The sequence below is a fragment of the Lycium barbarum genome, chromosome 12 (assembly GCF_019175385.1).
Source record: "Lycium barbarum isolate Lr01 chromosome 12, ASM1917538v2, whole genome shotgun sequence".
Taxonomy (NCBI): domain Eukaryota; kingdom Viridiplantae; phylum Streptophyta; class Magnoliopsida; order Solanales; family Solanaceae; genus Lycium; species Lycium barbarum.
The window spans coordinates 73,539,655-73,567,076 of record NC_083348.1 but is presented as its reverse complement, the minus strand read 5'-3'; the positions used below and the strand labels follow the sequence as shown (position 1 = coordinate 73,567,076).

At 33.1% G+C, this 27,422-nt stretch overlaps 3 protein-coding genes across 5 annotated transcripts; all 3 read left to right on the top strand.

The window, feature by feature from the left end:
• Positions 1-6,388: 6,388 nt before the first annotated feature.
• LOC132622059 (uncharacterized) lies at positions 6,389-8,940 on the top strand. 2 transcript variants are annotated; one of them, XM_060336579.1, is made up of 4 exons: positions 6,389-6,734; positions 8,056-8,229; positions 8,375-8,467; positions 8,688-8,940. In XM_060336579.1, the coding sequence occupies exons 1-4, from the start codon at positions 6,660-6,662 to the stop codon at positions 8,817-8,819; spliced, it is 474 nt and encodes a 157-aa protein (XP_060192562.1). In that variant the 5' UTR covers positions 6,389-6,659; the 3' UTR covers positions 8,820-8,940. The 2 variants fall into 2 exon arrangements, with proteins under 2 accessions (XP_060192562.1, XP_060192561.1); XM_060336578.1 differs by having other exon boundaries at positions 6,394-6,734; positions 8,050-8,229.
• Positions 8,941-13,549: 4,609 nt separating this feature from the next.
• On the top strand, positions 13,550-19,149 carry LOC132622858 (diacylglycerol O-acyltransferase 2D). Its single transcript, XM_060337529.1, has 9 exons — positions 13,550-13,920; positions 14,024-14,098; positions 14,383-14,468; positions 15,366-15,472; positions 15,560-15,715; positions 17,115-17,201; positions 17,803-17,900; positions 18,560-18,647; positions 18,830-19,149. The coding sequence occupies exons 1-9, from the start codon at positions 13,730-13,732 to the stop codon at positions 18,929-18,931; spliced, it is 990 nt and encodes a 329-aa protein (XP_060193512.1). The 5' UTR covers positions 13,550-13,729; the 3' UTR covers positions 18,932-19,149.
• A 2,200-nt stretch (positions 19,150-21,349) lies between these two features.
• Positions 21,350-26,636, top strand: LOC132622859 (protein PIN-LIKES 3-like). Of its 2 annotated transcripts, none has more exons than XM_060337532.1 (6): positions 21,350-21,457; positions 25,030-25,317; positions 25,459-25,559; positions 25,852-25,904; positions 26,040-26,225; positions 26,464-26,636. In XM_060337532.1, exons 2-6 carry the CDS (start codon positions 25,243-25,245, stop codon positions 26,586-26,588), a joined length of 540 nt encoding a protein of 179 aa, XP_060193515.1. In that variant the 5' UTR covers positions 21,350-21,457; positions 25,030-25,242; the 3' UTR covers positions 26,589-26,636. The 2 variants fall into 2 exon arrangements, with proteins under 2 accessions (XP_060193515.1, XP_060193513.1); XM_060337530.1 differs by lacking the exon at positions 21,350-21,457 and adding an exon at positions 21,888-22,024.
• Positions 26,637-27,422: the final 786 nt, after the last annotated feature.

Here is a 27,422-nt window from a genome sequence, read left to right as displayed (position 1 = left end):
ATCAAGCGATGCGTAAAATTATTATGCTAGTTCTTATTTTTTTGGCCGAGTAACTTCTTACTAGTACAAAAGAGACGTGAGCGTTAAAGAAAATAGCGCACCAACGTAATAAGCGTATGTTATATGTCTTTGACATACTCTTAATTAATAGTATATTTTTTTCGCTTCATTGTAATATATTGATATAATTTATTTCGTGAACTGGTTTGACTTCTTCTTCTTTTTGTTTTAAATCAAAGGTTCCTACACCATAATGGTTACGATGGAGTTAGGTTGTGACTCCAGCCTGTAGATGATCAAAAATGATAAATACAAGGAAGATGGCATACACCTTAACTTCCGGAATATAAAGAAGAATTATATAAAACTTATTCTTATGAACATCTGATGAGAAGATGCTTTGCCTAAGTTGAGTGGTTCTTACATGATAAGCAGGGGCGAATCTATATATAAAAAAAGGGTCACGTGAATCCATGTCACCCGCCTAAACTCGTATATTATGTATATAATCTTTAAAATCTATCTAATATTAACTTAAGGAACACATGGTCAAACTAGATTGAATGGAGCATTGGTTAAGTGCTAGGTTTGATCCCTTAAAGTTGTGGGATCAAACCCTACTAAATGCACTTTTGCATAAGTTCTAACATGTGTCTACTATCTTTCCAATTAAGTTACCAACTTCAATTTGGTCTAAATATATTCAAATTGCGTGATTGCGTAAATATGAACAACTCTTTAAAAACTCTTAATTGTTATGAAATATATTATGGATGTCCAATACACAAATATAATGCTTCTCCTCCACCATCTTAATGGTTCCTCCATTTTCCTCCACCATCTTAATGGTTCCTCCACCATCTTAATGGTTCCTCCATTTTCTCATATATTGAATGCATATGTAGCACTATAAATAGAGGCAATAAGTTTTCATATGAAATACACTTGTAACACATTTTGGAAGAATAGTAAAAATCTCTCCTCTTTTGTCATTCTATTTCTATGGTTTTCATCCTTTAATATTGTGACTCTTTTAGCTTCATTTTATAACACGTTATCAGCACGAGACTCTCTCTTGAGCAAATATTTTGAAACGATCAAAGCGCATTGGTTTAAAGATTCGTAGAGCGGTGAGAGTACCATTCTCAAACCAATTTCCAGGTAAGTAATTATGGTCGAATTTGAATCCGTGTCTTTAAGCTGAATGATGAATGATATATCAAAACAGGTGGGATATATATCATCACCCATTAGTTGATGGTGATAATCTCTGTGTTACTTATTTTGTTGATTCTAGTGGTGTTAACAATAAGTAGATCTCAGTGGTATTGAAAGAAAAGGTATTGATACCTTGGAAATATTAATAAGCTACAGACATAGAATTCTTGGATATTACTCCTCGTTTGATGTTCATTGAAAATTTTGTTGCCATAATCTCCATAGTTGTTGGACATTAATTTTATGGTTCTTTGGTTGCCTTCGAGTATCAGCAGAATTCGTCACTTTCAAGGGTAATTTTTGTTATCCATTTAGTATTACCTTGTTAAGTTTATGATCACCAGAAGGGACAATATTTTCTATGCATTACTATGGCTACAGTTGAAGATGTGTTAGAGAAAAGTTTCTACATCATATATATGCCTCGATTTACTCCTGAAGTAGCAATATTTTGAAAGAAGCTCTAACCTATTACGGTTTGATATACTTAAGACACGTTCAAATGATTGTGTTCTATTCCTGAAGAATGAGAACTTTTGATAAAAGCTAAAAATACAGATCTATTCCCTGAAGTGAATGTGATAATATTTAGTAAAGCTTATCAATATAGACGTGCTCTTGGTTGTGAAGAAATCACGACTCAACTCCAGAAGAGGTAGAATAATTGAGAAGAAATATTTCGAATATTCTATGCTTTACTCCCGAAGTAGTAAACTCATAAATCTGCTCCCGAAGTAGCAAAACTTTGAACTCTACTCCGAATGTTGTAACCTCCGAGCTCTACTCCCCAAGTAGTAGAATTCTGAAATTTACTCTTGAAGTAGTAAATAACTCCGAGATCTACTCCTGAAGTAGTAAGACCTTAAAATTTACTCTCGAAGTAGTAAACATTTAATCTTTACTCCCGAAGTGGTAAAACTTTAAACTTTACTCATGAAGCAGAAAGAATCGGTAAAATATTTGAGAAATATTCTGAAGCAATATCTTCTTGTGCTTGAGGAAAATAACGAGTTATTGATAAATGTCGTATAGCAAGCACATTTGAATAATCAGGATTCATCTCCCGAAGTGAATGAAGAAATACCACAACCTATCTCTTAGAGAGATAAAATACAAGGAATATACATTTTATTTGTGTGGTATGAAATTAAGGCATTGCAACACGTACCTGTCGTATATAGAAACATCTTGAATAATTTTATTAAAGTATCATTTTAAAGAAAAAGGAAGCAGAGTAAAGTGCTTTCTACTATAACCACATTGATAAATTATGGTTAGTTGTTATTGATTTCGTTGAAGGAAATAAACATTGGTGTATCCCTTTCCTGAAGGGTGTAATTACTATGTGGTTGCTGCTTTGATACAAAATATTCAAATGTTAATGGCTAGTCTCCTTGAAGGAGATATATGAAATACTGAAGTTAGAACTAAATGTTTACTTTTCGTAATTTACAATTTATAATGTCCATTTAATTACTGTTTCTTTCATGAAACCAGTAGTGTCTAACAGATTTTTTTCCCATGATACTAGCAGTATCTACGCAATATTTGGTGATACAAAAATCAAGGACTCCAGAAGAGATAATTGTTTGTTTACGAGTATCATGACACCAACAATGTTCAAATAATATCTGATTATGAAAAATAAATTAAAGTCTCTTGAAGAGGTTATACATGATTGCACCATTTATCCCAGATCGTAATTGTTATAAATCGTAGTAAACCTGAAGTTTACTAGCAATAAAATTGGTTATCACATTGGGACTACAAATGATTGGAAAATTGAATATTTTTAAGTTACTACGGGTAAGAAATATGTATATGAAATGTTACCCGAGTATGATGGATCACATGTCACAATAAACCAGAAGTTTATGACATAAAATCTCATGCAATATTAAACCAGAAGTTTACTAAAATAAATAGCACTCGTCATGGTAAACTTAAGTTTTACGGATATAGATAATTTTATTAGTTGAAAATACCATTTTGGTTGTCCTGATTTAAATCTGATGTGCTAATTGAGTATTAAAAACATATTGAAGAACTAGAAGATTCTTCAAAAATTTGTTTGTGTTGCTTGTTCTCATGATAAGTTGATTACACCAGCTAATGTTGGGACTGAATCCCCAAAATTCTAAAAAATATAAAAGGTGAATGTGGGCCCCTTCACCTGCAATGTGATGTCTTAAATAGATGCATCTATGAGACGGTCACATGTATGTTTATTGTCAACTGGCAGTTTGACATTTACGAAGTTACTTGCTCAAAATGATTGAGTTGGAAGCACAATTTTCAGAATACGTAATCAAGACAATCATCTTGATAACGCTGGTTTATATCTAAGTTGGTTTGGCATTAGATGCTTCCATAATACAGCTAAACCATTGCTTATGAGAACAGAGTTTCAGATGTTGGTCCGAGATATGATATATTGCATACAACAACATTTGTATGCTTCAGATCAATAAATTTTGATAAATTCTCCCCTCATATTTGGTTCAGGGTCAGGAACTAGATATTTTCATCTTTTAGCATTTGATGTGCGGTACATGATTAATGGATATACCATGATGCACACAGATGGATTTTTCCAAAGAAAATGGGGACATATGTCACTAAAATAAGGGGGAGAGAATAAGCAGCTAAGAAATATGTTGTGAATTATCATCAGTATGATCCTCAGATAATTCAAGTCAAATGCTGGAAGCATTTGCTGACCCAACTATTTCATATTTCATCTGCAAAATGATCCTAATGTCCCTGAAGGACAGAGTCTACAACATGCATGGAGCATGGTAGACCAATCGGTTCTAAATATAATAATCCTTGAAAAAGGGAGGAGCAAATGATCATAATAAGGAGGCAAAATGCTCTTGAAGAGCCGACGACATAACACTTCATGAAACCTTATGCGAGGTTCAGGTACCTGAAAATGATGAAGTGATGAGATCTCAGTAAGTTATGTCGAATTGCGAACCGATACAAAATGATATCTTGTCGACGATATCTTTGATACAATATGGCGCGCAATATTGTATAAGATTGTGAGGATCTGAGTACTACGTCTCTTAAAGCATGTTGATGTAGAAATAATTACCAAGTAAAATGATGCATCTTGGTAAACGTAATGTTTATTGGACCAGCAGTCCAAACATCAGAAAATGTCACATTATTTATACTGATGGATGCTGTCACAGCCTATGTGGTTTCCTTGATGAAATTTATACGAAAATTCCCGAAGGATATAAAATGCCTGAAGCATTTGGTTTAAAGTCTCGGGAAATGTATTCAATCAGATTACAAAGATCATTATATGGTTTAAAACAATCAGGGCGCATGTGGTATAATCGCTTAAGTGAGTACTTGATAAATGAAGGATATATAAATGATGCCATTTGTCCATGTGTTTTTATTAAGAAAACAAAATCAGGATTCATTAGACTTGTTGTTTATGTTGATGACATAAATCTCATTGGAACTCCAGAAGAGCTCCAAGAGGTGATTGAATATTTGAAGGAAGAATTTGAGATGAAAGATCTCGGAAAGACAAAACTCTGTCTTGGTCTGAAAATTGAACATTTCGCAAAAGGGATCTTTATCCATCAATCTGCCTATACTGAGAAAGTTTTAAAACGATTTTACATGGACAATGCGCATCCTTTAAGTACTCCAATGGTTGTTCGCTCACTTGAAGTGAGTAAAGATCCGTTCCGACCTCAAGAAGAAAATGAAGAGCTTCTTGGTCCTGAAGTACCATATCTTAGTGCAATTGGTGCACTCATGTATCTTGCTAATGCTACAAGACCTGACATAGCGTTCTCTGTTAATTTACTAGCAAGATATAGCTTTTCTCCTACACGAAGACATTGGAACGGAGTTAGGCATATATTGCGATATCTTAAGGGAACTAGCGATATGGGTCTGTTTTATACTAACAAAGGCTATCTGTTTACATGCGGAGGTACTGCTATATCATGGCGATCCACAAAGCAGTCCATTGTTGCTACTTCTTCGAATCATGCTGAGATAATAGCTATTCATGAAGCAAGTAGAGAATGTGTGTGGTTGAGATCAGTAATACATTTCATCAGAGAAAGATGTGACTTGAAATGTGATACAAAATTACGCACAGTATTATATGAAGATAATGCTGCATGCACAGCTCAATTAAAAGGAGGATTTATAAAAGGAGATAGAACGAAGCACATTTCACCAAAGTTATTTTTCACACATGATCTCCAGAAGAAAGGTGATATTGATGTGCAACAAATTCGTTCAAGTGACATTCCTGCAGATTTGTTCACCAAATCTTTGCCAACTTCAACTCTTGAGAAGATGATATTCAAGATTGGAATGCGAAGACTCCGACATCTGAATATTGGTCTTCGTCAGGGGGAGTGAAATACGCGTTGTACTCTTTTTTCCTTAACCAAGTTTTGTCCCATTGGGTTTTCTTGGTAAGGTTTTTAATGAGGCAACTCTCAAAGCGTATTACTAGATATGTGTACTCTTTTTCCTTCATTGAGGCTTTTTCCCACAGGGTTTTTTCCAATAAGGTTTTTAACGATGCACATCATCTATGGACATCCAAGGGGGAGTGTTATGAAATATATTATGGATGTCCAATACACAAATATAATGCTTCTCCTCCACCATCTTAATGGTTCCTCCATTTTCCTCCACCATCTTAATGGTTCCTCCACCATCTTAATGGTTCCTCCATTTTCTCATATATTGAATGCATATGTAGCACTATAAATAGAGGCATAAGTTTTCATATGAAATACACTTGTAACACATTTTGGAAGAATAGTAAAAATCTCTCCTCTTTTGTCATTCTATTTCTATGATTTTCATCCTTTAATATTGTGACTCTTTTAGCTTCATTTTATAACATTAATAACAATATGGTCAGAACAAATAATGACACAATTAAGCTGCTTCCTTGTCAAGACTCGAGAAACAGGTGCACGTATACGTAACGTGCTGTAGGGAGAGAAACAGGCACGTCGTTCAGATGCATTTTTTACTTATTTTTTCAACGTCATTGAGATAGATACTACTCCACATACTAGTGTATATTTTATAGGCCACGACGAGATAAGAATCTAAAGGAGAAAAGAAAACATTAAAAAGAAAAAATCTACAAGTCAACGAGCAATGATGAATCATAAATGGTGACAAAAGAGGATGGCATGGGATATGCCTATTAATTAATAACCCAACTCCCATGGCTTTCACAAGTCACTTTTAGTTGAGCTTCTATTAATCATCTTTGCCAACTGCTTCTTCACCATCTTTAAAAACTGAGCTAGATTTGCCATCCAAATATTCAAGAACGGCACTGTCCACATCTATAGAAAATAATTATATACACACATACAACACGTATAATAAATACGGAGTAGACCACCGTTTTCTAGTTATAGAAAAAAAAAATGAAGCAGCAAGAGAATAAAGACTTAGTTTCTTCCTTGCCTGTTATTCCAAGATTGGATCGCCTGGATTTCCTGGTAAGTTACTTTTTCTTTTTCACCAAACTATGTCAATTTCATTTGAATCTCCTCTGATAATGGAACTTATAACTCTGTAATACCAAATTCGTATATTTATGGAAGTCGTGAACAATCTCTATAAGTCCTTGAATCACTACAAAGAAACTGAAATTAACTATGTGCTTTGTCGCTAATCTGACGTTATATTGCTGATCATAGTCATAACTATCAAATTTTGATAGTCCATGTTAAATAGGATTAACAATGAATTTTGTTATTTTGCTATACAGAATTTGTCTGCTAATTCATGTTTTTTTAGGCCATCTCCAACCCACCTCCATTTTTGACTCCAAAATGAGTTTTGAAGTAAAAAATGGAGGAATTTTACTCCAACCCAGCTGCAAATTTGCCTCCATTTTGGAGGGTGAACAGTGTGACTCCAAACTTGGAGTGACACTATTCATCCACTCCATCACTATTCCCTATTATTTTATTATTTAAACCTTTTAATTTATCATATTATATATACCTAATTATGTTTATGTAATATCTTTATAATATTAATTTTACATTTTAATTTTAGCGTATAATTTTGAATAATTAATTTTCGTGCATATATTAATTTTTATGTAAAATTGAAAGTTAATTTTATTATCAGTTATAATTGTATAAAAAAAATATATAACCATCTCAAAAATGAAAGGTGCAACTATAAAATATAAGATATTGCTAAAATTGAAAAGTGAAAATTGAAAATACATTAAATTAAAAATACATAAAAATTGTAGTATATGAAAATCACCGATTTGAACAATTTTTAAGGTCAACACAAAAAAAATTAAGGACAAAGATGCTCGTTTTGCACTTCTTAATGCATTAATAGATCATTTATGGGAGCATACTAGAGGTGGAAGTTGAATATTTAAGTAGTATTTAAACTAAATTTTACCATAATGTAATATGTATTGAATTATCTTGTATCTCAATGATTTCACTTTTATTTGAATTATCCATTAATATGTATAATCTATAATATTTGCTTACAAATTATATTATTTAAAAATTTATGGTATAAAATAATTTTATTTTAAATGGTTATATAAGAAAGAAATGTAATATGTAAAAAAGAAAAAAAGATAGGATTTGTTTAATGGAAATAAGAAAATAAAATTTAAATAAAAAATAATAATATAATATAGAAGAGAGAGGAGAATATAAAAAGGAATATTTTTTTTTGGAGTAATAGTTGGAGTTAGTTTACTCCAAGATTTAGAGTGAAGGGTTGGAGACGCCCTTAGTATTGAATAAAATGGTGATATATATTTGTATGTAGCTACAGATTCTGGAAGAGAAACAAGGAAGAAATTTCTCAGATAGTGTCATTATAAAGAAAACAGAAGAAGAGGATAATGAGTACTGCAAAACTCTGAGTCTATCATCTGCACTGGAAGAGGTTCATCACAAAGGCACACTTATAGAGCGCCTCACTGCACTCGAGAACCGAGTTTTAAAGGTTAATTTACTAGAAAATTATTACACCTGGAAATATAATCATGGTTACTGCTTTGATTAATTTATATAACCATAATATATACTAGTACTGATACTGTATTAATTCGGAATTATATATGATGTTCGTGTGTGTTCTTTCCTTGCAGCTAAGCTTGGTAATGGATGAAGCGAAGTCTAGCTCATCAAAGTCAAGGGATGACAAAGACGAAAAGGCCAATCTCCAACAGAAACAACTCGAGGTAAATAACAATATGGTCCCAAATATTAGTCGTTTTTATAAGTGAGATTTATTACTAATATATTTGACTTTTTAGAGAAATAAGAAGCATTTGTCACTTCTTTTTTTTTTTTTTTGTCCCTTCAGATTAATAAGCATATATTCTGCTTTAGATGAAGCATAAAAGCATTTAGCGATAAGAATATATAGAGGAAATGACTAATTGATATTTTTATTTACAGGAAAAAGCCTCGACTACTGAAGCTGCATCTTTAAGTACTGGAAAAACGGATAAAGTTGTTGGCAATGCTAAAATTAGAAGGAAATCCTACAGAAAATGGCGCCTTGGCTGGCTCCATTTGGGATGTAATTAAAAGTCTGAATGTGAATGTAATTTCCAGTACTTGCGTTTTGTTGTTTAAGCTTGCATTTGATACATGAAGAGAATTGAGATATCTTTTGCATTTGATACACGAAGATAAATTTGGACTTGTAGCTTCAAGTGGATGGCTTGTGATTCTGGCCCATCATACGTATATTCGATGACAAATCCAAAAGGGGAATTTTCATAAATAGCACTGTTAATGCCCCTTATAATAGATTATAGCAAGATTATTACTAGCAAAAAAAAAAAATTGGCCTTTTTTCAAAAGATATTATAGATACATATATGTTACATACATATATACTCTAACCATCATACATACTTGAAATAAGCATGACTCTCTATGTATAATGATACATGTGATATAAAATGACCTATACACGAGATACAAGATATATACACACAATATACATGGATATTTCACTTGTATGTCACCTGTATTTCGCGTATATGTTCATGTATGTACTGTGATATACATGACATACAATGATTTACATTTTTTGTACACCTGACATAGCCACCAAACCTTCAACCAAGAACTCCACCAATGTAACCCAATTGATTTTTCCACCATCATCGGCTGCCACTGTAGCTCCACCTGATAACTTTGGTTAAAAAAACTTACAAAATGAAGCAGCTTGATATGGTTGTAATATGAATTTAAAAGCAGCTCGATATGGTGGCAATATGTAATTTACTTGATTCTGAGAAGGAAAAAGGTCCTAAATAATCATAATTTCTGCTCGCAATAAGGTTTACCATCAGTAAAGCCTAAATACAAAGAACCATAAAGTGATTGAAATATACGACGAAGGAAATAGATACAAACAAATCAAAAGGCTTAATTCATAGATAGTGCTTTTCTGCTCGCAATAGAAAGAATTAGGTTTACCAAAATTAATATTTAAAATCAAGGGATTGTTATATTTTGTAAACTATTGTTACGTTAGATAATAATTAAAAGTATTACTAAAACGAATAATTAGTGAGCTTATATCACATAATTTTTCTGCTCCAAAATTTAGACGTTTTTGGTTCCGAGTTAGAGGAGAGTGTTCTAAAATTAACATTTAATTTTTTATTATAGCTAGTCTGACAAGTTTAACTCCACTTTACGTTAGCAATGGTATCTCTATAAAAGAAAGTATACTTTAAGAGGAGTAGGTAAGACAGATATCTACTTCTATCTTAATGCTGTCATTTTTTCCAATATGTAGCATTCGGCTAGGAGGGCCTATGCAAACAACACAACTACATAAATAAATACATCTCATCAAGTCTTTAAATTTAGAATATAACGACGTGCCATCAGGGCTTGAAACCTAATAATGAAACCATTAGTAGGCCGGAATTTGTTTTGTTTAGATTGGGGATCGGAATATTTTCAATCTGATTAATTAGAAAGATATGATAGTACTAGGTATTTGACTCATGCATCCCCTATTTGTGCTCTGGATGCTCAACCAAACTATGCTCCCTATCCTATGACTAGTCAATAAAATCTCTATATTTTTTCTGGACCAAGCCAAAAAAAAAAAAAGACAACTACTCTATCCAAATTTTATATGATCGGAGTAGGTTTTTTTTTTTTGAAAGTCTATAATTTTTAATTTATCCACTAATAATTTTATTCTCTATATACGTCAGTCCTACAATTAGAGTATAAGTAAATGTATCTAATAAATCAAATCTAAATTTTGATGATATAGTTTTCTTCGAAAAGGTAAACACTTAGATCACACGTTCACACATCTTCAATAAATAATCAATTCACTTTGTATGTTCTTGTTGATAATGAGACCAAATTTCATCGAAAGAAGTAGGTTTTCCCAAATTTTCTGAATAGAAAGTGTCTTGCTGGTCATTGCTCTTTGTAAGCTCTATATATCTTGATTTTTATCGTCTTTAGTAAGCTTAAAAAAAGAGAAAAGATGAAGAAAAATAAACAAGACGCAGGGTGCGTTTGGTACCAAAAAAAAAAAAAACATTTTAAGCAAATAATTTAAATTATTTTATGTTTGATTGACTAAATTGATTGAAAAAATATACTTTCTAGGAAAATATTCTCCTTAAAAAGTCCGGATTGCTGATGTCGTTGTCGAAAAGGTACCTAAATCAATAACAAATCAGGTAAATTTAATCCACGCAATCAATTTTTTCTTTTATTTTTTCTTAGCCAATTAGATTATTTCATATGTTTTCTCAAATTCTGTTGAATAAAGCCAACCAAACATCGAAGTATATTTTCTGGAAAACATGTTCCCCTCACAACCTACCAAATACTAAAAAAATATGTGAGAAAATTACTTATTTTTTTTAATGAAATATATTGTCTACCAAACACACCCTTAGAGTGAGAAGTCTTGCTATCTAAAGGATCCACGTCTTGGTGTGGTGAAGCAAAGTAGTAATATTTTTATCGAAAAAGGGTCAAATATACCCCTGTACTATCGAAAAAGAGCTAACTATACTCCTCGTTATACTTTGAATCTAAATATACCCCTACATTTATATTTTGGGCACAAATATACTCCTCCACCGTTAAAGTTAACTAAGGTGAATCTCAATCTCACATGACATTAATAATTTAATGAAGTAAATACCATATGGCATGCCACCTCACTAACCAAACCCAATTTTATCCCACCCCTCCTTTCACATCATCTTTCACCATTAGCACCTCCCCCTCCATCACTGCCACACTATTTTCACAAACTCGAAAGGGCGAAGAAATTAAAATTCTTCAAATGATTTTTTCTCTTAATGCAAATCCTTGACAAGAGACAAAGCAGCCCTTTCATCAACCTTCATTAATTCCTCATCCACCTGTGCTAAAGTTGAGACTATCCTTGAATTCCTCAATCCAAACTGGGAACAACATATCAATCCACCACAATATAGGCAGCACTACTCCCCATTCAATTTATCAATAACTGCATTTTATAATTAATTAAAGACCAAATATACCTTGTATATTTGAAAACCAAATATTTACAACCCCTTGTATTATAAATTTTACAACACAAAAAAAATGATTAGGAAAAGTCAGCATTTTAATTTCTTCCACCTTTGGAGTTTGTGAAAGTGGTGGAATGGTGAAAGATGATTTTGGAAGGAGGGGGGTGGGGGTAAAATTGGGTTTAGTTAGTGAGGTGGCATGCCACATGATATTTTACTTCATTAAATTATTAATGTCATGTGGGATTGGGATCCACCTTAGTTAGCTTTAACGGTGGAGGGGTATATTTGGCCCAAAGTATAATGAGGGGTATATTTGGTCCTTTTTCGATAGTACAAGGATCTATTTGGCCCTTTTCCGTATTTTTATTTTTTAGGCATAAGTCGCCGAAGAATAATATACGGAAATATATATCCTCTAGCTCCATTTTATGTGGAATACCTTTCTTGTTTTGAAACTTTATTGTGCAAGCACCCCCAAGTGACATCAATAAAAATATATCACTTCATTCTTTTATGAAGATTAAAAAAAAAAAAAAAAAAAAAGAGTATGTAAAATTCCGCCGTAACTTATAAAACATATTTTAGAAAGATAATTTTGTTGATTTATATTTTAGTTACATGTTTAAAGTTTAGACAACTATAATATCTAATCAAATACTTTAACGTAGACTGATGAAGGAATAGCAAGTTTATGAGAGCCATTTTGCATCTACGTAACTTGAATGCTTAATATATAGGCATCCCCAAACTTGTTAAGATGTTCCATTTAGACACCCAAACTAAGTTATATTTCAATTGAACACCTCAATTTCTAATAAAGTGTTTCAATTAGACACTTTCGGTTCAAATTTTTGCGTGTATTTTCATTCATCTACTAGATTGTTAAGTTAACTACATAAAATATGTCATCTCCGTTAATTATACGCGCTAGCCTCAATAAGCCGTAAAACCCCAGACATTTTCTACATGAGGTTGATGCGTATAATTAAAGTAAATGCATATAATTAAAGAAGATGACATATTTTATATTATTAATTTAACTACCTAATAGATGAATGAAAACACACGCGAAATTTGAACAAAAAATGTCTAATTAAAATACTTTATTAGGAGTTGAAGTGTTCAATTGAAATAAAACTTAATTCGAATGTGTATATGAAATATTGTGATAAATTTATTTAATGGACTAACTATGTGTTAAACTTAAGCCCAACTTGAACTGACACGAGTTCCTCAACAATTTTTCAACTGTTAAACCATAATGTCATGCCAAAATGTTTGGCTAAAGACTTTTGTGGCTAGAAAATTCAATTTAGAATAAACAATTAGGTACTAGTAAAATCAAGAACGTGACCACTAGTAGAATTTAACTCTCCGTGAAGAAAGGACCCGCAATTTTCAACAGCCTTTTAGTCCTTTATTGAAAGTTTGAAACCACGTGTTTATGAAATATAGATCCATCTCATTCTATTCCACATGCTGACTGCATAATCACAAGTCCACAAGACAAAATATATACTCCCTCGGTTTCAATTTATATCAACCTATTTAATTGAACACGATATTTAAAAAAGAAGAAAATCTTTTAAAATTTGTAATTTAAAATAAGTCTTAAAAATTTATGTGACTGTAAATCATTCATAAAGTGAATTTATTTTTAAATTAGAAAAAAGATCATTCATTTTAATACGAATTAAAAAGAAAATAGGTTGAAATAAATTGAAACGGACGGCGGTATATAATTAAAACGAAGACGATGTTTTCGAAGCGAATTAACTCGAAAACAAGCAAACATTAAATTCAACAAGAAAGCCTCCTTGTTATCTTAAAACTTAGCTCATTAATTCCCCCAAACTTTCTTCCTATAATATAGTAGTACACTTCAACCAATTCTTTGTATATCACATTATTCGGTTTAGATATTTGGATTTTGGGGCTATGGCTATAGAGGAGAATTGTGTAATTGATCAAAAACCGGTAACGCCAACGCCGGTGGAGTTTAAAGGGACGGATTCTGGTACTATGCTGCACACCGTAGTTGCGATGGTCCTATGGCTTGGCTCTGTCCATTTCAACTTCATAATAATTGTTGCTTCTTTTGTCTTTCTTCCTTTCTGCAAAGCACTCGCGTTAGTTTTCTCTTTTTTTAATTCTATCTTTTTTTTTGTCTCTCTTATTTCTTTGTACCAAGTTGTATGAGTTTGACTTTTGTTTTGTTGATATTTGTTTTAGAGTGATAGGAATATTGCTTATACTTATGCTGATTCCCATTGATGAGAAAAATAAATGGGGAAGAAGATTAGCCAGGTAAGTTTATTGGTCCAGTTTACTACTCTCCGCACTAATTTATGTGATACTTTTCATTTTTCGAGTGTTAATTTGACTAAACTTTGAAGCTAAATTGTATTAGATTAATTCAATATTTTAAGATTAAAATTTATACATTCGAAAACTACATCTTATAAGTTCCAACTTTTTTCATAAATACATCTTAAAATGCTGGTTAAGATCTCGGGAAGTATCACATAAATTAAGTGGAAAAGATTGGTTTTTCTGCTGCATCATTGATACTGAAAATTGGGGTTCTTCAGGTACATCTGTAAGCATGCTTGTGGATATTTTCCAGTGCATTTGTATGTGGAGGACATCAAAGCATTTGATCCTAATGAGGCCTATGGTAAAATTAGTGAATAAAGAAATCAACTTTCTGTTTGTGTTTTCATTCTTTTGTTCTCTAAAAAATATGTTCTTGTTTGTTTTTTTTTGGGAACTTTAATCAACTAACCTGTCATGCATTTCTCATTGTGAAACAGTTTTTTTTTTTTTTTTTTTGGTTGTTGTGTTCCGTGTTAGAAGAGACTTGCCTAATACGTTTGCTAAAATTGGTTTGTCAATCTCCAGCCGTCTTGCATATGGAAGGATATCATTTTGTCATTTTGAAAGAATACCAATTTGCAAATATTTGTAGTCCCCACTTCCCAATTTAGATAGACACTCCAATAAAACATCACAGGCTGATTAATGTTCGTACTTTTGTATGTGCTTATGAACTTGCTATTCACTGATCACTTGGATACATTGGATAACTATTGGGAGTACCAAACTGTCTACTCCGATCATAAAGCCATCCTTTGCTGGGCATATTTGTGTGGCCATCTTATAAATACGTTAAATCGTAGGTAATAACCGAATGAAGTGCAAACTAATCAAAACAGTGATGAATCTCCTTGCTACTACATAAGTTGACCAGTGTTTCTTGCTTTTAGATAGCAAGTTATGTAAACCCGTGCCAGCTTGGCAGGCTTGCTTTTGTCTAAGCCATAGTTGATATGTAACTAGATTAAATGCTCTCTAGAGCATCCTTCTTACTGGTCTCAAAGACTAGGACTTGTGTTAGAATAAATACTATTTCCACTGCTCTTTGAGTGGTACTTCCTCTCCTTTGTAGGCAGATGATATTTGTTTTGTACATCTCACCTAGAAACTAGATATGTCATTCAGAGTGCTAACAGCATTAGTTGAATATAAGAAATCTTTAGCTCCTGTTCTCATACTAAGTTGGATGTTGTTACAGTTTTTGGGTATGAGCCGCATTCTGTTTGGCCTATTGGAGTGGTTGCGCTTGCTGACCTTACAGGTTTCTTGCCTCTTCCAAGAATCAAAGTGCTTGCGAGTACTGCTGTATGACTTGATTCCTTCTTCTTGTGTTGTAATTGTACACAATCCTGTTTTCAGCTATCAGTTTTTACTATAAAGAAACAATTACAGGTCTTCTATACACCTTTCTTGCGGCATATCTGGACATGGTTAGGACTTGCACCTGCATCAAGGAAAAATTTTAAATCCCTCTTGGCATCTGGTCATACCTGCATCATAGTACCAGGTGGAGTTCAAGAGGCATTCTATATGGAGCATGGTTCTGAGGTTCAATCTTGAAACTTGATTGTATTTTTCAGGCCAGTATATTATGCATAATCACTGCATCTCTTCCTAGCCACTATGATCCACCCATAGAAAGGAGCTTTTATCAGGAATAACTAGTTGACACTTATCGAATGAGAGTATAAATTGTACTCACTTTTCTAGCAAGTAACTCTTCATTGGATATGGGCAAGTAGAAAGAAAATACAACAACATGCCCAATGTAGTCCCTCAAGTGTGGTTTGGGGAGGGTAAGATGTAGGGAGGCTGTTTGGCTGAAAATAAGTAATCAAAGCAGTATTGAAAGAAAAATATGGACAGCAAAAGGCAAGATAAACAAAGCAGATGAAGCAGCAATAGTACTAAAAAACGAAGAATGCGATACTACGAGAGTACTAAATAATACTTCTAAATAAGGATGAGAAGTGTAACAAGTAGAAAGAAAATAACATATAGAAATGAAACAATGTTTTACTTAATTGTCAAAGAAAAAAAAACCAGCATTTGGTGAACTCTGGAAATTTCAATCCGTTGTAATACTTGGTTCTGCAGTTTCCCTGTTAAATGAGAAAATGAAATGGTATACTAATTCACTGCTGGGCTTGGGACACAATTTGTCACTAACCCCTTTGAGATAGGCTGTTTGTCTACACTTCTCATGATAGGTGTTGTAGTGTGACTTCTGCATAGATTAAGAGTATCAATCAATCAGCTATACCTCAGTTAAAATCTGTTCGGGTCTGTTATGAGTCCATTCTTCTCCATTTAGGCCCATTTTATTCCAACACTAAATAGTTTGGCTATCTGTTATCTAAATCTCAGTACTTTCATAGTTAAGTTGCTTTCAAAAGCATATTTATATAGTTCAGTACGTCAATCCTATCTATTTGGTATCGCTTGTTTGATTTTGTTGTTCCCATTGTACTTATTTTTAATTAAGGTTCTGCTATGGAAGTGTTTAGATTGTTTTACATAAACTTTTCTTTATGTGATTTTAGATGTACCTCGTCTTCTTCTATCATCTTTAATCATCAATTTTTCTCACTTAAGGGCCAATGCATCTGTAGAAATATTGGATTTGTTCAAGCGATCTCAAGCATCTTGCTTCTTCTTCTTTTTTTTTTTTTTTTTTTTTTTTTACACTTCATTCTTTGTGCTATCTGCACTCTTTTTTGGACGTGATTGTATCCATCTTTTAGGATTGAATATCCATCTTAGTTTTCTCATTTTTATGCTTATTCAATTATTATGTTTGGCCTTATTGGCGTGGTAATTTTTTTTTTATGCATTTTTGTACTATTGGGGAAAATGATATGTGAGAATTGTGATTAGTTCATATCCATTTTTGTGTATGCTTGGACCGGAAGGAGTTAAATCTGATTACTCTCTTAACCTGTGATAGATTGCCTACCTTCAAAGAAGAAAAGGATTTGTACGAATTGCTATAGAGACCGGCAAACCACTGGTTCCTGTTTTCTGTTTCGGCCAGGTGATATTTTGTTCTTCTGTTTTTGTTTCCGTAGTTTTCAGGTATTTACTTCCATTTTTTTGTGCTTCAATGCATAAAAATGTGTTTTATTTTAGCATGAAATGTTTTCTACTCTATGCAATTTTCAAATCATTCTATCTCCGGGTTGACACATCTCCGTGTGTTCTTTATTTCTTTCTTTTTTCTTTTATTTTTGCGGGATGAAGGTTAAATTATATTTTATGTCTAAGGAAGTCGAGTTTGATAAATTATACATGCCTCTCTTCAAGGAAAGATCATACCTTTGCATGTGGTCATTTAATCATTTCGCAAGCATTGGCTCATCCTGGGTTAGTGTTCAGCGGTGGGATGTTCAATCTTCTCTTGTTTTTGGTTTGTGGTATTGTTTTGTTATCTTGTTGCTACTGTGGTCTCTAGAAGCTCCTTTTCTCCTTTTGTGCTTCATTATTGTCTTTACAGAAATTTCCTCAGTAAAGTAACTGCCAATCTCAGTCTTCTTTGGGGCACTTTTATCGTCGTACTATTCTTGCTTTTGTGGTCGTTTTGCTTGAAAAAATATCATGATGTATGCTTACATTACAGTTTTATCTGAATTCTGCAGACTGATGTCTACAAGTGGTGGAAGCCAAGCGGGAAACTGTACTTGGAATTCTCTAGGCTCATTAAGTTCACTCCAATTCTTTTCTGGGGCGTTCTGGGGTATGTTATGCATGACCTGTTCCGGATTTTTTTTGAATGTCTAATTTTACCCGTGAAAGGCTGAAATCCAGTAAAAAATCTTTGACCTTAGTGGAAGTACATAATGTGTTATGTGTAGGTTAGGCGTACATCACAAGTTTGAACCCTGCCGGTGTCAAAAGCCTGATATCTTAGTAGAGTAGAGGGCTCATATTCACCAAGTTTTGAACCGTGCGCCACCAGCGCTCTGGTATTTCTCGGTTAATCTTAAAGAAAAAAGATAAATTCTTTGACGTTCTTCAGATTTTGGAGTTTTTATAAACTTCTTCCCCAGAAAGCCATTATAAGCTCTTTGAAGTCGGTGTTTTTAACCCATCATTTATGGCTGAAATGGCACAATGCTCAGCTATGTACGGTCATGGTCTAAGGCTAATTGGGATCGGTTTTAATTAATTTCAGTGTTTTTATCTATGTAGACCTTTCTTTGTCTTGTTTACTAATTGAAAGAGTACATTATTTTATTAAATAGAGTAGGAAAATTGAGTGTAGTGCTAGCAGTCCTATGATGGATTTCGACGCCTATAGGGGTCCCTAGAGTGTACTTGGGAACATCTGTCATGCCTTTTGCCACTCTTGTATTGCTACTTTCATCTTTGTAATGCCTTTGTGTTTCATTGCAGCTCTCCAATACCATTTCAGCGACCTATGCATGTTGTAGTTGGTATGCCAATTGTGCTGAAGAAAAATTCTGAGCCAACCACTGAAGAGGTATGTCAGTTGACCCTGTTAGTCCAATTTCGTATTCTGCTATTAGCACGAGAATTTTGCGCTAGTAATGCAAAATAGAGTGGTGTCTCCCTGTGAAAAGGAGGGGTTGATGCAAACTTTTTAGTTGTCTAAAATACTTGCTAGTTTTTATATATTTATTTCACTTCCATTTTTCCCTGAAGGTCGATGAAGTGCACAGTAGATTTATTGAGGCACTGCAAGAACTTTTTGAAAGGCACAAAAAGAGGGTTGGCTATGAGGATCTCCCTCTGAGAATTCTTTAATGTTATTATGACTCTGCATTAGTGCGTATCATTTGTATCTGTTCTTCTGCTGGGTTGATTTGTATAACTGGGATTTATTCCTTTCTTTTCTTACTCACTCTCTCCGTGTGTGCCTCCAACTGTATGCATGTGCAAGTCTTGTAGAGGGATGGAGATTAGGAAGAAAGAAACGAATTTATAGTTATGCCATGCTTCTTATGATGAAGAAATTTGCAACAGCTGATGTCTATATGTCAATCCTAATGGGCAGATAAAATTCCATAAATTGAAGGAAAAAAAATGTTTGTATACAAATAAATAACTGAATGAAGGCCCTTGCTGAATGCTGAGAAGCTTGTATGATTTTATAGCCACGTATTTGTCTAATATTCTGGGGCATAAATCATAATTCACCTAAACATAACATTTTATATATGCTTCCATGATTTCACTGTTCTTCCATTTTTTAAGTGTAATTTCTATTTTCGAAGCCACTTGTGTGAATATATTTTGTATGTTGTTAAAATTGCTATAAGATCGGTGTATCGTATACTCGTGACAAAGAGCTAATATCCTATCTCAACAGTTAAAATGACCTAACTATCATGCGTCTCCTCCTCCTAAACACTGGTATTTAGTGAATCCATGTAAAGAACAAGATTCAAAGGTCTATGGAAATCGAAAGCCTTCTTGGCTGAATGGATTCGTCAGTTCGATTGGAAATTAATTACGGATACACTACTAGCTGTTATTAAATCTGTATTGCAACAAATACTTTGAAATAGTAACAGGAAAAATAGAAACTTCACAGATTCTGCAAACTGGAAAACGAAATTAGCAGAAACTGAAAATACTTTGAACAGTATGTTAATTGTATGGAAAAATGAAATCGAGCTCACTGAATTCACAGTGTGTCCTTAAGGAAATTATTCTCTCAATGTACCCGAGGTATTGGAATCTTTCCTTCCAGGATAGAACGATTTATTCACCAAAATAGCGGTACAGCAAATTCTGATGACTACGAACCACTCGAAGGTAGTATATCACACGAAAGGTTTTACGAAGTGCAGAGAAGAAAGAAGAAGAATATCAAAAAATTTCACAAGTAAAAATTTTGAGAATCAACAGAAATATATAGCCTGTTTGGGAAAAGGTTTGCAACTTTTCAGAAAAGTTTAGAACTGCTTACTTAACTTTTAATGAATAAATAAGTTGCAACTCATTGCACGACCTAAATTTTATAACATTCCCTCCCTTTTCATTAATAAATAAATTAATTAAAGTTGGACGTAGTTATATCTGTGACGGATTAAAGTTATACGTAGTTATATATGTGAACGGATTATATATGTTATTTGCAAGTTTTCAAGAAAAAGGGAACTGATTTAATTTGCCAAACTTTCGTACTTCAGTTGGCCGCTTCTGGATATAGAGCTGGGAGTTCGCCGTACTTTTAACAACCTGAATTTGTAACAGATCTTTCTCAACAACTTCAAAGTGTAAGTACTATGTAGTATCCCTTTCACTTGAACGTGTTGATCTTCTTGGCTCTATTGCAAGGCATCATTTGAACAACGTAAGCTTTCTTGTTTCATATTGCTAGCTAGTGCGTTTGAAATAACAGGGAAAAAATATCTAATACAGTAATGATTAATAATAACATTAGCAAGTCGGAGAGTATCTTAATGAAACTTTTTAGTTCTAAAGATATACTCCATTTATAATGTCTAAGTATAAGTTGAAGCAAGTAATATGAAGTTAATAGTTAAGATAACTATAAGAAAAAAAAATAACTTCTATCATAAGTGAGGAGAATTATTTCACCCCCTCTTGATAGACATATTCCGGTAGTTAAAGACTAGACAGTGACTTCCTTGTTGATAACATGACTTCCGTCAAAAATGATTTCCGTCATACCAAACACACCCTCAATTCATAAAATTTTATGATGAAAAGACAAAAGAAAAAAAAAAAAAAAAGTACGACGTACTATTGTTATTGAAAGTTCAGATCAAGTGTTGTTAAAACTTATGGTTGGAGCAGCTAGTGTTTTATGTATTTACGCCGGCATTTGGTGGCAAGCAGCTTGGCTGAAACCGTAACAGCGACCAACATAGTCACATTGTAAGTGGTTCTTAATCTTTTTAATCCCTGCTATTTTAATTTTATAGCTCTTAATTAATCATTTGGTAATTTAATGAGTAGATGGTTCATGCCTATAAACATTCTTGTCACATTCATTATCGGTTCCGCACTGGGCTGGATACTTAATAAAATCACAAAAACTGCTCAACAACACCACGGCCTTGTCATTAGTTGCTGTGCTGCAGGTAATTAATTATAACTCATATATTGATACCACCTGCAGCTCAAATTAAAACTCAAGCTAAGGAGTTACATTAATTGGTGTATTTAATTAATTTGTAGGGAATTTGGGGAATGCTTCTCATCATAATTCCTGCCGTGTGTGAGGAGAAAAATAGTTCCTTTGGAGATTCTTCAACTTGCTCCACCAATGGACAAGCCTATGCATCACTCTCCATGGCCGTATGCCCTTTTTCTCATTTTATTTTCCCTTGTTCAGTTACCTTCTTAATTAATTAAGATATTTTTAATTCTCTCGTTCTAATTTGTGTGATGCATGTACTTTTGTTTTTAAATACTTACAGTCACGCAAATATTAGTGACTTGTTTTAAATCACAAATTTCAAAAGTCTTTCTTAAACTCCGCGGCTAGTCAAACTGCATTACTTAAAATGAAATGAAAGGGAGTGTATAGAATATTAACATAAACTCAGGAATTATAAAAGTGTAAACTGTTGTGAGTAAACAAGTGAATGCCATGTGGGGCCACTTGTACTGTAGAAAACTCTTCCCTCCAAGTAACTACATCTTATAAATAGTCCTATGTAGTAGATGAAATAGATAGCTCAAAATCTAGAAATAAAGTACTATACTTAGTTTCTCTCTCTCTCTCTCTCTCTATATATATATATATGTCCTTTTAATCCTTTTTAATTTTAGTGCTCATTTTATTTTACAATACGTTATCAACACGATGCTTTATAAATTGTGTTTTTCCTTTGGAACAAATTGAATGCCATTTCTCGCGAGGTATGTCTCGATGATCCAGTGTTAAGGCTATTAAGCCTAATTGTCAATTCTCACTGCACATTAATATATTCTGCCAAATAAATATTGATTTTATTATCTGTGTTTTCGAAAACTGTTAAAGTTTTATGAACTATATAAAATATATGGCTAGTAGACCTGATTACCCACTGAAAGTATGCTTTATCACTATGCTTATTATTTATACCTAATTTCACAATTGGCTATTTTAATATACATAGCATAATAATTACTTTACAAACATAACTATTTGTCTTAACAAGAAAGAATATAGTACACGATTATGTACTGCCCATAACCGTGGAAGTTTTTTTTTGACAATATTTCTTATTACCTTATTATGACTAACTTTGGATATTTTCTTTGATAGTTTTCACTATGTCAAATTTATCAAAGCTTGAATTTGTGGCACTTGATATCACCGAAAAAAATTATTTATCATGGGTCCTTGATGCTGAAATTCACCTTGACGCTAAAGGTCTTGGGATACTATTAAACAGGGAAATAAATCATCAAGTTAAGATAAAGCCAAGGCTATGATTTTCCTTCGTCATCATCTCCATGAAGGATTAAAAATTGAATATTTAACTGTGAAAGATCCACTTGAATTGTGGAATCATTTTGAAGGATCAATATGAACACCTAAAGCTGACGATATTACCGAAAGCTCGATATGACTGAATGCATCTCCGGCTCCAAGATTTTAAAACTATAACTGATTATAATTCTGTTATCCATCAAGTAAGTTCTGTATTAAAATTGTGTGGAGAAACTATCACTGATGAGCACTTACTGGAGAAAACTTTTACCACTTTTCATGCTTCAAATGTGCTGCTACAACAGCAATACCGTGAAAAAGGGTTCAAAAAGTATGCTGATTTAATTTCATGCCTACTTGTGGCTGAGCAGAATAATACTCTATTAATGAAAAATCATGAATCCCGTCCCACTAGGTCTGCTCCATTCCCTGAAGTGAATGCAGCAGCAGGTTATGATAAGCCTGAAAGAAGGCAAAATAATTACCGTGGTCATGGATATGGACGTGAAAGGGGACGTCATAATTATCGCTAGCATGGTGAGAATAAACAAGAGACCAATAAGGGTTCTCAAAATAATCCTTCAAGAGGTAAAGTTAATATGTGCCACCAATGTGGTATGAAAGGTTATTGGGCACGTGTTTGTCGTACGCCCGATCATTTTGTCAAGCTTTATCAGGCCTCTCTCAAAGGGAGAGAAAATAACGTGGAAGCACACTTGACCTTTCGTAATAATGATGATAAAGCAGCTCCCTCAAACAAACATGATGATATTGAGGCAAATATTGCTTATAAAGATGATAATTTTAAAAGCCTCTCAAATATTACTCATTTAGAAGCTGGAGACTTCTATGATGATATTGACTGAAGAACTGATCATCTCACTGGGGAATAGTACTATGAGAAAAGTAGTTGTTTACTTTTATGTTTATCACTAGTTTGTTTTTCTTAAGTGTGTTTCCTAAAATATCATGTCTTACTAGTTTCTACATTTCTAGTGCAGTTTCCTAAAATACCATGTCTACTTTTCTCATGATATTTTAGGAAATACACTTAAGAAAAACAAACTAGTGATAAACATAAAAGTAAACAACTACTTTTCTCATAGTACTATTCCCCAGGGAGATGATCAGTTCTTCAGTCAATATCATCATATAAGTCTCCAGCTTCTAAATGAGTAATATTTGAGAGGCTTTTAAAATTATCATCTTTATAAACAAGATTTGCCTCAATATCATCATGTTTGTTTGAGGGAGCTGCTTCATCATCATTATTACGAAAGGTCAAGTGTGTCTCCACGTTAATTTTTCTCCCTTTGAGAGAGGCCTGATAAAGCTTGACAAAATGATCGGGCGTACGACAAACACCTGCCCAATGACCTTTCATACCACATCGATGACACATATTTACTTTACCTCTTGAAGGATTATTTTGAGAACCCTTATTGGTCTCTTGTTTATTCTCACCATGCTGACGATAATTATGACGTCCACGACCACGGTAATTATTTTGCCTTCTTTCAGGCTTATCATAACCTGCTGCTGCATTCACTTCAGGGAATGGAGCAGACCCAGTGGGACGGGATTCATGATTTTTCATTAATAGAGTATTATTCTGCTCAGCCACAAGTAGGCATGAAATTAAATCAGCATACTTTTTGAACCCTTTTTCATAGTATTGCTGTTGTAGCCAGCACATTTGAAGCATGAAAAGTGGTAAAAGTTTTTTGCAGTTAGTGTTCATCAGTGATAGTTTCTCCACACAATTTTAATACAGAACTTACTTGATGGATAGCAGAATTATAATCAGTTACAGTTTGAAAATCTTGGAGCCGGAGATGCATTCAGTCATATCGAGCTTTCGGTAATACCGTCAGCTTTAGGTGTTCATATCGATCCTTCAAAATGATTTCACAATTCAAGTGGATCTTTCACAGTTAAATATTCAATTTTTAATCCTTCATGGAGATGATGACGAAGGAAAATCATAGCCTTGCCTTTATCTTGACTTGATGATTTATTTCCCTATTTAATAGTATCCCCAAAACCTTTAGCGTCAAGGTGAATTTCAGCATCAAGGACCCATGATAAATAATTTTTTCCGGTGATATCAAGTGCCACAAATTCAAGCTTTGATAAATTTGACATAGTGAAAACTATCAAAGAAAATATCCAAAGTTAGACATAATAAGAAATATTGTCAAAAAAAACTTCTATGGTTATGGACAGTACATAATCGTGTACTATATTCTTTCTTGTTAAGACAAATAATTATGTTCGTAAAGTAATTATTATACTATGTATATTAAAATAATCTATTGTGGAATCAGGTATAACTATTAAGCATAGTAATAAAGCATCATTTCAGTGGGTAAAATAACCTTTCTTCTTCTCTATGTGTACTATACTAGAAATAGATTTGTACTACTTATTCTTTTTATTTTTAATGAAGATTGTGGCATTCTATATATGGACTTATGTCTACAACATCCTCCAACCACATGGGATCAAACAAGTACCACAAAGGGCAGCCTAGAATCTGAAGCTCAACTTGCAGTGCCTCTCATTGTGTTTGAAGATATGGAGAAGGTTTCTCTTTCTTTTTGTGTTTATCATTTTACCAAATATTGTTTTCAATGTTCAACAGGAACCTTTTGTTAGAAAAATGAAACCACATGTCTATATCTGGGTAGAAAGGATCAATTTGAAAATGCTATTTGCACCTTCAACTATTGCGACGGTATGATCACATTAATTACTTTATTTCGTTGTTTGCACCATTTTCAATAGTTGAGTGACTTTACAGGCAATCTAACTCGATTCTTTATCCTGTATTATCATTTAACCTGACATTATATATTAATTAGAATTGATATTACAGATTGTTGGAATCTTGATTGGTGTAGTGCCATTGTTAAGAAAGCTGATGATCGGAAATGAAGCTCCATTGCACGCAATTCATAGCTCTGCATCTCTGCTAGGGTATGAATGCCTCAAATTCATTCAAATGAGCTTAAAAAATAAAAAATAAACTCAACGTCACTGTTTCATACTTGTAGGCGTTAGGCGAATTTAGGGCAGGTTCTAGGTCAACTGAATTTATTGTTTTTAGATTAATTAAACTATGTATACCTATGCAGAAAAAATATATTTGTAATAATATTAGGTACACTCATTTAGAACCAATTGATTTTAAATCTTGAATTCGCCCTTGTTCCCGTTATAATGACCATTAAGCCATTGACTCAAAATGCACCCTTTTCTGATGCTGCAGAGAGGCTACAATACCAGCTGTGATATTGATAGTTAGAGCAAATCTTCTTAGAGGTGCTATCCTTAAAATAGATGTATATGTTTCCTTTCAACTTACAGATCTTGGCCACTAAATTTCTTCTTCAAATTCTTTTTAATTTTCTTTTTTAGATTTTCATATTAATTTTCTGGTACTAATTTAAATGGCAGGTCTTAAAAAATCAGAAATTGGTATGTGGGTTGTAATAGGAGTTCAGGTAGTGAGGTATGTTGCCTTGCCATTATGTGGCATTGTTGTTGTGAAAGCTGCACGTCGTTTTGGGTTGGTGGGATCAGATCCCTTGTACCACTTTGTTCTTCTATTGCAATATGCACTCCCTTCTGCAATGACTATAGGTATCTTCTTATACCACTACTATACTTTTTTGTGTGTGTCTTCTGGGACGATATATTTGAATTGTCTCATCTAAAAGCTTAAACTATCATAGAGAACATACAGTTTGTTAATTATATAATGTGTTAACACACTCACTTACGTGTAAGCCTGATTCTTTTATAAAAAAAAAAAGAGATTTTAATACAATTCTTTTTTCTAATTTCATTCCTCTTTTTTCACTAATTGGTCAATGGACAGGTACAATTACACAGTTGTTTGGAGTTGGGGAAAGTGAATGCTCACTGATCATGCTATGGAATTATTTAGTGGCATCAATTGCTCTTACAATCTGGACGAGTTACTACATGTGGTTTTTGTCTTGATTTCATTACAAAGTATTATTCTATAGAAACAAATCTTAAAAAGAGAGAGAGAGAAAAAGAGAGGGGGGGGGGGGGGGGGGGGCGCAGATGAAGTAGGTACACTAGAATGGAATGCATATAATTCAACATTTCTTCGGGGAAAAAAAAAACACCCAAAATTATCATTGCAATGATTTTAGTTTGAAGTTGAAGAGTGTTGTATATTGAATATTAAATTATAGGAAATAGATACTAAGGTTGCTAAGACGATTGTACTGCTATTTAATTTGTTTATTCATTTATTGCATGTTGTATTTTTGATGAGTTGAAGATATATATACTAAGGTTGCGAAGACGATTGTACTGCTATTTAATTTGTTTATTCATTTATTGCATGTTGTATTTTTGATGAGTTGAAGATATATATTATTCATATCATGAATCTCTTATAGTGCACTCATTTACATTCAGCAAACTCTCGTCTTACATGTTTATAAATGGAAAAGCTAAAAATGAAAATTCCTAGACAAATTCTTATAACTTGTAAACAAACAGGTATACTACAATGGTAAACTATCCCATTGTTTCTGTTCTTTTCTTTCCATATTATGTATACACACACACACAAAAAAAAAAAAAAAAAAAAAAAAAAAAAAACTGATTCCAAACAGAATTTAAAAGTGAAAAGGTGAATTAGAAACCTTGTTGCCGTGCACTAAGTGGTACTCTATTTAGATTTAATCTGATGTTAAATTGGTAACAATTTTCTAATAGATCTGATGTTCTCAACAAAGATTTGATCGTGTTAAGTTGAAGCCAAGTTGGTACAAGCCTGAAAACGGCGAAATGTTAGGG

Bases quoted from the DNA above. Each gene is read 5' to 3' on its own strand.
- LOC132622858 (XM_060337529.1), top strand. From the start codon at position 13,730: ATGGCTATAGAGGAGAATTGTGTAATTGATCAAAAACCGGTAACGCCA. The intron at 13,921-14,023 runs GTTAGTTTTCTC...TATTTGTTTTAG, and splicing joins CCTTTCTGCAAAGCACTCGC to AGTGATAGGAATATTGCTTA. The intron at 17,901-18,559 runs GTATGTTATGCA...GTTTCATTGCAG, and splicing joins CTTTTCTGGGGCGTTCTGGG to CTCTCCAATACCATTTCAGC.
- LOC132622859 (XM_060337532.1), top strand. From the start codon at position 25,243: ATGAAACCACATGTCTATATCTGGGTAGAAAGGATCAATTTGAAAATG. The intron at 25,560-25,851 runs GTATGAATGCCT...CTGATGCTGCAG, and splicing joins AGCTCTGCATCTCTGCTAGG to AGAGGCTACAATACCAGCTG. The intron at 26,226-26,463 runs GTATCTTCTTAT...GTCAATGGACAG, and splicing joins CCCTTCTGCAATGACTATAG to GTACAATTACACAGTTGTTT.
- LOC132622059 (XM_060336578.1), top strand. From the start codon at position 6,660: ATGAAGCAGCAAGAGAATAAAGACTTAGTTTCTTCCTTGCCTGTTATT. The intron at 6,735-8,049 runs GTAAGTTACTTT...ATTTGTATGTAG, and splicing joins TGGATCGCCTGGATTTCCTG to CTACAGATTCTGGAAGAGAA. The intron at 8,230-8,374 runs GTTAATTTACTA...CTTTCCTTGCAG, and splicing joins TCGAGAACCGAGTTTTAAAG to CTAAGCTTGGTAATGGATGA.